At 47.5% G+C, this 10236-nt stretch overlaps 1 protein-coding gene across 2 annotated transcripts in view; it reads right to left on the bottom strand.

Annotated features, from left to right (window-relative positions):
• The window catches only part of OLFM1 (olfactomedin 1), a 48404-nt gene that overhangs the window by 21214 nt on the left and 16954 nt on the right, over positions 1–10236 (bottom strand). The window contains exons 1-3 of one of the 2 annotated variants that reach the window (XM_006028624.3): positions 10027–10230; positions 6087–6236; positions 347–502 (exon numbers count right to left, since the gene is read on the bottom strand). In XM_006028624.3, coding sequence (XP_006028686.1) covers positions 347–502; positions 6087–6236; positions 10027–10176 — 456 coding nt within the window. In that variant the 5' untranslated portion in view covers positions 10177–10230. Of the gene's footprint in view, positions 1–346; positions 503–6086; positions 6237–10026; positions 10231–10236 lie in introns of those variants that run through there. The other variant, XM_006028625.3, reaches the window with a different exon arrangement.

The raw sequence follows: 10236 nt of genomic DNA, 5'->3' as shown, positions 1-10236 counted from the left end.
CTTTCCCCACCTTCCTTTTTCTCGTTGTGCTATATTTCTGTGACCAGTAGGCACATGTAAGGAGACCCTTCTGCAAAGCATGAATGGAAACCCCTTGTATGCAGTCCATGCATGGAAATTCAAGTTATAGCAGGTCTGAGACTACTGAGGCAATCTAGATGAGAGTTTTTGGCTAAGGCCCACAGTTCAGGAAGCCTCGAACCCTCTCTAATGTGACAACCTGCATTAGGTTTATTGATCTACACTGGGAGACTTGTATTTGCCTCTCTGATAGTTTAGCCCATACTACATTGTGGAAGAGAGACAGATGCTGTAACCTCATTAGCAGGTTGGAAGATGAACATACCTTAAACTGTCTTGCCAGGTGCTGCTTGTGGCTTTCTTCCACTTGCTTGAACTTTGTTTCCAACCCCCTCATCTGGTTTTCCATCTTCTCAACATATTGCAGGTCTCTCTGGGTCCGCCTGTCCAACACCTCTATTGACTGAGACATGTTTTGCACCTGTCAAAAAACAGGCAACACGTTTATAGGGGGGACTAAAAAGCTTTCAGAAAAGCCAAGCAGCCTCATTTCCCTTATGATACAAAACTTTGACCTTTTCCCACTTAGTCAACAAAGCTAAAGAGTAATCAGCATATGCATTATTTACCAGTTAATCAACAGCATCTGATCGTATTATGCCCACGTGCTCCAAAACACAGCAAATTAGTTTCATAAACATTTATTCTGCCATGCTCTAGCAAATAATCCAACAATCATAAATGCAAATAAGGATTGTAGTCAAGAATAAAATGCATTAGTCTTAATGGCCTCTTTGATAGGCTGAATCTGCACACAATGCCTGCTTTTGCAGGAGGAAAGACTATTCGTTAAACAGAAGCCTATTTGCTTAAGAATGGTGTTTCTATTCAGGTATAAATCACCATTCTTTCATGTACATAAGAGGCATTCATTGATTGCCTAAGTGCAAACTTTCAAATCCAGCTAGTAAAACCTCACTAGCCAAATAGCCTGGTCTTTGTTTTATTATTTGCAATATCATCCGTCACTAAAAATACATTGACTGGCAAGCAAAGGCGTATAAACTGGTAAATAATGCATTCCTGAATCTGAGGTTTCTGATTGTAATGGTCATCGTTTCAAGAACTTTTATTATTGGAATCAATGCTATATACCACCAACACCCTTAGCGATTTAAGTGCCAAAAGCTGCTGTTATGCAGTGATGTAAGTGCCACTTGGGTGTGTGAAGGGGAAATACGATTTGGCCCTTGGAATCTCAACTTTCATACGCTGTAATCATTCATCTGCACCTGTGGTGAGCGCACCAGCTGTTGGGATTAAGGGACAAAGATCGCTGGGACTGAACAAGGTGCAAAGAAGACAGCAAATAGATAATCAAAATGAACTGGTTTTAAAGAGGCACTATCACCTGATTTATTAAAATATCCCTCCCTAATACACCTTTTTGATGTAACGTTGTTACAACTTGCTCAGCAAAGCACTGAAGCATAGCCTTAGTGTATATATTTCATCCTTATGCATGAGTAGCTTGTATGCTGTTGGGGCAAGGACTGTCTTTTCATGCTGTGTTTACACAGTCGCCCAACAGGGACCTGGTCCATGGTGCAGCTTCTAGGCCTCAGCATGATACAAACATATTCATAATGATAAGTCCATTGGCATCACTTTGGACTGCTCTTGCACTTGAAGTTAAGAAGGCGTTTCAGTGCCTTTCTGAACTGAGTCATGTCCAGTTCCCGTTACCATGAGAAGCTAACCACAACCCAAATCTTAAGGCAACATTGCTCTCTCTCCTATGACTTCATATTGCAAATAAGCTCCATGAAGTTCTCCGAATGCCATGCTGCCACAGCTAGCTCCCAATTTCACATTCAATGGCTCAAGGAACGAGGAAACGTTGGACCATTTCAACAGTTCCCAGAGCCAGCATTTCCGCCCCTGAACGTCTTTGAGCCATTGAAGCTCATCTTCAGCTAGGACTGCGGCAATGATGGCGATCCCAGCAGGACCTCCAAACACCTCTTGAGCTTTGTTGGGGACAGCCCAGCAAGACATCCCAACATCTTTGCATGTTTTCTGTAATGATTGGAGCTTCACCTCATCAGCATTTGAAGACAGTGAAAATACGATACGGATTGATTCAGATTATTATGGAGAACCTACACATTGGGGTTCGGTGGCTTGGGACTTAGAAGGAGAAGTATCTTGTCCAACTGGGATGAACAAAATGAGGGCCAGTAAATCATTACCCTGGGCTCAGTGTTCAAAATGGAAGCATTTTTAGGCTCTGTCACCTACATCCATCCACCTCTGTCCCTGCATCAGCAGCCAGTTGTGTCGCCACCCAAGACAAGCCCTTCACATGAGCTGCCTTGAATGGGGTGGATGAGAAAGAGAGGTCAACACCCCATGGTGCTGGCAATGAGGAGTAAGGCAATCATTTCCCCTCACTGGATGCAAAGGAATTTGAGGACCTTCTCCTGGACTGAGGAAGAAGAGGGTGGCTTGTCTACTCTGATTCTCCTTGCTGGATATCCTCATCCTGTTGAGTCAACCAATCCTTTCTTGAGTCAAACCGCATCCCCATAACAGAGCCACTTTATACATTAACCAAACAGAACTGGGATTAAGTTTAGGAGTCTACAACATTGGGCAGATGAATTTAGCCAGCATTTGTTCCAATTAAAAGCCCAACGCTGCACAAATTAATGCAGGCAAATGAGGACAGGGTGCTAATGTGGTAACATACTGTAAAGAAAGCTATTTCAGCAATGAGCTTGATGGAAAGTGCAAATCCTTTCCAGTCACTGCTAATAAGGTTGAATTTTTTTTTGTTTTAAGAATCATCCATGGAGAGGCATTTAAAAAAAAAATCAATGTCTTTGATTCTGGATCTTCAAAAATAAAGCACACTTTATCATTTAACGATCTCTTTGTTTTATCTGATTACCATATGAAGGCCTTGATTCAGCAAAGCACTTAAAGCACGTGACTTGGCTTCCCTGAGATGCCCCATGAGTTTCAAGTTAAACGTGTGCTTGTCCGCTTCAATGGACTGAGGTTAAAGACATTAACTCTTTAATTCCACCCAAGTCTCCTCGTTAGGTTCAAAGTTACCCTGAAGAACCTCAGCTAAAACGATTGCTTCTACCCACAAGTTGGAAATACACCTAGTCCAAGTGTGCACAGAAATTAATGTTCCAGAAACTTAATAGGATGGACAAGCTGATGGCTGTCATGGGGAAAACATTTGATTTTAACTTGGGGAAGCAGAAAATTAATAAATCGTGCTTCAGATTCTTCTACTGGTTATGCCAACCTCTTTGACATTGAGTTACTCCCGATTTCTCCCAGGGTAACCAGGAGCAGAATTTGGCCTGACAGCTCTAGGAAGGCACATACGCTAGGTAATACATTCAAAATCCTGATCGTGCTGATCTGTGGGCTATGCCCTTTGTGGTGCAGAGCACTTATGTAAAAACAATCCATCTGGCTCACGTGGGGGCTGAGCCCTTCGTCTCTGGATATAAATGCAGGAGACACTACTGCAATAGCCTGCAAAGATAGGGGCAAATTGGGTGAGGATCAGGACAACAGATCATGAGGGCTCTCATCCAGATCTGCAAGCAATGAGGGGAGAGAGGAGGCCCTCTGGACTCTTCCCATCAGCAAAAGAAGGATGTCAGGGGTATGATATTAAGAGCCAACCTTATGAAAGGAGTCTATAAAAGCCTGGCAACAAAACGGGACAAGAGGGAAACATAACATATACCCTAGCACAAGAAGATGAAGAAGAGCTATTTAAGTTAAAGGACACTGTCACCAGGACAAGTGCCCATGAATACATTTAGCTGGAGATTAGAAAGTGTTTAACCATCAGAGCGACACAGTTCTGCAAGACCCTCCAGGGACAGTGGGGGGTAAAAAAGCCCACCTTGCTGTAAAATGAAGAGCAAGAAGCATCAGAGAGGGATTATTGGGATTTGATATACTTGCCTGTGATATCAAGGGAGCTGAACTACTTGACCGGGGAGTTTCCTTCGAGTCCAATGTTCCTTCAGCCAAAGGATGAGACCAATAGCAGTCTCCTAAGTCTCTACCCTTAGTCTATCCACCAGGGAATGATGGAGGGCTGGACTGTGTTAGCTTTTGTTCCACCCTACACTTCTTTAAGCTCCAAGAGGTCCTTGGAGGTACTTGGAAGGTGCTACCTACATTGGACCCTATCTTTATTTCTCTAGGTTAGTATCCACGTTGTTTAGAGCAGCTTTGAACCTGAACCTCTACTGAATTGCCAACGCCTGTGGACAAAGCCCAGAATTCAAGGTACTGCACTTTGCAAAGGAAGAAATCCCTTCTACTTCTCACTCGCATAAATACGCTGATGCCCTAACCAGTTCAGAGGATGTCTTACTCCCTCCAAAGGTGAACAGTAGGTTATAGTGCTTTCTTCCTTTGAAAACTGAACCACTAGCGTACCTTTAATATGGTACGTTTCTTTGGGAATTAAAAAAAAAAAGAGATGATAATTTTCTCATCACAGAATTAAGGGACTAGAAATGCCGGTCTTGAGGGGGGTGCAAAAATAGTTGCAAATCTTCTATGGGTGGTTAGGGGTTTTCCAGAAGTGTTCGCAGTCGCACTTCACTAAGAGGATTTTGTTCCAGTGGTTAGCAAGGTCCGAGGTCTGGAGCGTCATGTGAACCACTAGGAATTGCCCTTTTCTTTATAACTTCTCTTATGGATTGGTGTGCGTGTTAGCTCTAGCTAACAGACTTGGAATATCATTTTTCCCTCTTTGTATGCGCTGGTAGTCACCAAACTGTTTGTCATCCAAGGAAGAAAATGATCATCTGATAATTCAGCACGGTCTCTCTTGGTAATGACAGCATCTCACATCTCTAATACCGTAGCTACTCTTTCCATTAGAGTCGGGGTTAAATGAGGCTTGTTTTGCTCAGGTGAGTAGCTCCAGGAAGCCGGTGGATCTCTGAACTCAGGGCAATCTGATAGCTCAATGCTTGTTCCTTCTTAGCTCAAGGTTTGCACTATTGGACAAACTGTTCTTATTTCTTCAGGGGGAAAAAAAAAGCCTCTGTGATTATTTTTAGAAACTCGTGCTACTCGCACTGGGGAAATGTTAAGGGCCAGCGTGCTCATTTCTCCATTAATATACTCATAGAGATTCAAATCTTTTAAGTGTAGGTTTGTAATCGTTATGAGTGACTAATGCATCAATTTTCTCTAAGCATCAGGATAAAAATTATTTTGTCATGTACATAGCATGCTGGCACAGTATTTAGACATAAAGGATAATTACATACCCAACACAAGAGTCCGCTTGTGTTAGAAAAAAACCAAAAAAAAACAAGAAACCAACCCAAAAAAATAAAGAATGACACCATTTCCCAAGGAACAGAGTTTCCTCACTGGAGCCTATTACCCAGAAAATTTCCTGTTAGCAGGATGGGTCCTTAATGAGATTCTTTTGATCTTGCTGGATGGCGGACTATTAAAAACTAATCAAACGGGTGTCAATGTTAAAAAGAAAACCACCAACTATCATTTCATTATTTGAAGTTGATGACTTGTGCTGTTTTATTCAACCTTTCAAGTATCAATTCAAGCCAAAGTGCACAGGCTTCATTTTCAATTCTAGTCCCCTCTTGTCTTTCTGAAATTCAGCCTTTGAAAATACTTGTGTTAAATTAATGAAAAACAACATTATTAGGGTCAACTTCCCCCCTCCTCCCCATTGAATCATGCAGGTCCCTATCACATTTCATAGCAGCTTGTGCAAGATCTCTGCATATACCTACGTCCTTCATTACCAAGCTGTCTAGACACCGCAGAGCCATGAATGAATTTACCCTCAGACCTGGGAGGAATGATTATCCCCATTTGCCCAGTGAGGGAATGAGACACAGAAAGACTTGCGCAAAGTCTTGCAAGAGAGTCAAGAATTGAGTCCAGATTTTCTGCATGTTACCCGCTGTCTTCACTTAAGACCCACCCCACGCCTCCCCTCCCCAGCCCTTCCATATTGCACTCCAGGCTGTTACCTTTTCTAATAGCTGCCTCAGCTGCTTTGTCCTAGCATCACGTGAGCACATCGTCTGTTGGGGTGCCACCACTGTGCATATACAACGTCCCTCGCTGTCTTGGGCAGAGCTGTACACCTGCCAGCTTTCCTCTGGGTTGGTAGGCAACACCTAATCGACACACAGAAAAGGGGGTTAAGTAAAGCAGGGGGACTTGCAAAGGGGTAGCCAGAGCATGGGGAGATGGTACACAAGAAAACACAGGCGTGGACCCTATTTCAGTGCAAAAGAGCAATGGATATGTATCTCATGGAAGACAGAGGAGAGGTTTCTCTGAACGCCCAGCTAGCAGGAGAGGACAGAAAGCATTTACAATGCAAAGATATGGATTTGGGACATACTAGCTCCGTGCCTGGTGGTATGAAAAAGAGAGCAAGAGCCAAAGCAGATGAATAGGGATGGGGCAGGGGAGACCAGGGGGATGGTATGTAGCAGAGAAAATCAGGGTAGTAGGGTCTGGTTAGCCTGCTGTAACACACTAGTTGAGCGAGCTCTGAAGCACACGGTGGCTGGGTGAGAGCTGATGAATAAGATGCACTCGATTCCTCCTTGACACGCTGAGAATGAAGTGCATCCCGAGCTAAGGGGGAGTTTACAGCCTCCTTGGAGCTAAGCTGTAATCAATGGGCATCTGCAGAGCTCTCCAAGATCCTGAAACAGGAAAATTAGCCTGGAACAGTAAAAGGCCCCTTGCATTTTCACCCCCCAGCCCCAAGCCCCAACCAGCCCTGCCAGGCTCCTCGCCAGCACTGCAATATTTTGGGAAGGGTTCAGCAAATCCATGGAAGGGGAATCCCAGACTCATTGCCTGTGAAAGCCAGCCAGCTAAGGAGGGAGGCAGCCTTGCGGATGTAACCAGCCTCTCCAGCAGGGCTTCCATAATGCACCGACGGAAAGGGAAGCCAGCAACTGAACTACGTTCATTTTCCAGCCCTGTTCTGCCCCAAAAGCACCGGTGATCTCCATTCCCTTTGATCACGCAACGTTTTGCACGGTGCATTATGTAATCAGAGCCTCATTTCTGATCACTTGGAAGAAAGCAGCATCCCCAAGCAAGGGGTGGGAGGGGGGAAGGGTGAAAAAAATGCTGTTTTGATTGATTAAATATATTCTCTATAACCTTGCAAACAGCCGAGCCGACAAACAGACGCAGGGGCAGAGAGAGAGAGAGAGAGGGATTCTGTAAAGCGGTCCAAATGATTTTGGGTCAATCCCGTTCTGGCAACGTGGCAGAAGCTACCCGCTTCACTCCCAGGGCAAAGACATGCTGCCTTCAATACTTTTCATCTTGAAACAGTGGAGCTGTTACATGCTACATCCTTTATGGAGACAGAAGCTTGCAGCCGGGAGGTGCGAGCTGTCAATGCCTTCCTGCTCAGGGAAGTAAGGAGTGTGATCCTCAGCCAATTCCAATAGATAAGAGCAGAATCTATAGTCTCCTTTCAGGGGAAGGAAGTGGAACAATAAGACCCGGCTGAAATACACTTGCAACTTCTCTGATGCATTTTCCAACCAGTAATGACTATCGATTGGAGGCATGTGAGTGCCTCAGCTCTGGGAGGGGGACCCTGCAACCAGGGTCCTTGGCCGAAATAGAGGGAAAAGTAGTGCCAGCGGGGGGGACCTCCAGACTTGCCTTCACCCCTGTGCAAACCCCACTATTTCTATGCAGGAGATTGGTGCCTAACAGGTTATGTAACAGGAGGGCCAGCTAAGAGGGGCATTACAGCACGGTTGCAGGCTGGCCAGGGGACAGCCAGCCCAGCCCGCAGTCTGTCGGCTGGGAACGTGCCCTTACCGTGCCCTTCCTCTAAGGTAGCAAATCTGCACACACCCAACTGGGGGTCAGACTGCACAATGTGCACACACCAAACTGGGGGTCGGACTGCAAATCTGCACCCACCAAACTGGGGGTCGGACTGCACAATGTGCACACACCAAACTGGGGGTCGGACTGCAAATCTGCACCCACCAAACTGGGGGGCCAGCCTGCAGAATTTGCACACCCCAAACTGGGGGGGTCAGACTACAAATCTGCACACACCAAACTGGGGGGACAGACTGCACAATGTGCACACACCAAACTGGGGGGGTCAGACTACAAATCTGCACACACCAAACTGGGGGGACAGACTGCACAATGTGCACACACCAAACTGGGGGGGTCAGACTACAAATCTGCACACACCAAACTGGGGGGACAGACTGCACAATGTGCACACACCAAACTGGGGGGGTCAGACTACAAATCTGCACACACCAAACTGGGGGGACAGACTGCACAATGTGCACACACCAAACTGGGGGGGTCAGACTACAAATCTGCACACACCAAACTGGGGGGACAGACTGCACAATGTGCACACACCAAACTGGGGGGGTCAGACTACAAATCTGCACACACCAAACTGGGGGGACAGACTGCACAATGTGCACACACCAAACTGGGGGGGTCAGACTACAAATCTGCACACACCAAACTGGGGGGACAGACTGCACAATGTGCACACACCAAACTGGGGGGGTCAGACTACAAATCTGCACACACCAAACTGGGGGGACAGACTGCACAATGTGCACACACCAAACTGGGGGGGTCAGACTACAAATCTGCACACACCAAACTGGGGGGACAGACTGCACAATGTGCACACACCAAACTGGGGGGGTCAGACTACAAATCTGCACACACCAAACTGGGGGGACAGACTGCACAATGTGCACACACCAAACTGGGGGGGTCAGACTACAAATCTGCACACACCAAACTGGGGGGACAGACTGCACAATGTGCACACACCAAACTGGGGGGGTCAGACTACAAATCTGCACACACCAAACTGGGGGTCAGACTGCAAATCTGCACCCACCAAACTGGGGGTCAGACTGCACAATGTGCACCCACCAAACTGGGGGTCAGGCTACAAATCTTCACACACCCAACTGGGGGTCGGACTGCACAATATGCACACACCCAACTGGGGGTCGGACTGTAAATCTGCACCCACCAAACTGGGGGTCAGACTGCACAATGTGCACCCACCAAACTGGGGGTCAGGCTACAAATCTTCACACACCCAACTGGGGGTCGGACTGCACAATATGCACACACCCAACTGGGGGTCGGACTGTAAATCTGCACCCACCAAACTGGGGGTCAGACTGCACAATGTGCACCCACCAAACTGGGGGTCAGGCTACAAATCTTCACACACCCAACTGGGGGTCGGACTGCACAATATGCACACACCAAACTGGGGGTCAGACTGCAAATCTGCACCCACCAAACTGGGGGTCAGACTGCACAATGTGCACCCACCAAACTGGGGGTCGGACTGCACAATGTGCACCCACCAAACTGGGGGTCAGGCTACAAATCTTCACACACCCAACTGGGGGTCGGACTGCACAATATGCACACACCCAACTGGGGGTCGGACTGTAAATCTGCACCCACCAAACTGGGGGTCAGACTTGATGCTCTAATAGGTCCCTTCCGACCCTAAAAATCTCCAAAACCGCCCGCAGCTGCAGCCGAACCCAGTCTCAAGCACAGCCCCCCTTGCCCCTTCCCAAGAACACCCCAGAGAAGCAAGGCTTTTTGCAGCCCATCACCCCTGAGCCCTGCAAAAGCCCATCCTCATCCCAGCCCTTGCAGAGCAGGAGGGGGATGCTCCCCCGGCATCCCGAGGGGATTTAAACCCGAAAGAAAGGTTGTTTGATTTTTTCTTCTTCTTCCAACTATTCCCCTCGGTCTAAGAAAAGAGATGCGCTTTGCCCCCAAGAGTCAGGGGGGTTAGGAGCTAATGCACTTTGCTGCGGGGGGTGGGGGGTACACCGCGCAGTCTCCCCCAAGCTTTAGCATCCCCCCCCAGAGCTCCTAACCCCGCTGCGCACTCACTCCCGTGCTCCGGTCCAGCGTGCCCCCCGTGGCGGCGGTCAACTTGGTGGTGTTGAGCCCCACGAGCGAGGGCAGCGTCTGCGACATCCAGTTGGTGATCATGGCCATGGTGCTGAGGACCACTCCGATCTTGAGCAAAGGCACCGACATCTCTGCGCGCCGGGGCTCCGGCCCCGCTTCATGCCCGGGCGGCCGGGGGCTGCGCGAGCC

The sequence above is a fragment of the Alligator sinensis genome, unplaced genomic scaffold (genome assembly GCF_000455745.1).
Source record: "Alligator sinensis unplaced genomic scaffold, ASM45574v1 scaffold611_1, whole genome shotgun sequence".
NCBI classification, from domain to species: domain Eukaryota; kingdom Metazoa; phylum Chordata; order Crocodylia; family Alligatoridae; genus Alligator; species Alligator sinensis.
Note: the sequence above shows the minus strand (reverse complement) of the source record. Positions and strands in the feature narration are given on the sequence as shown.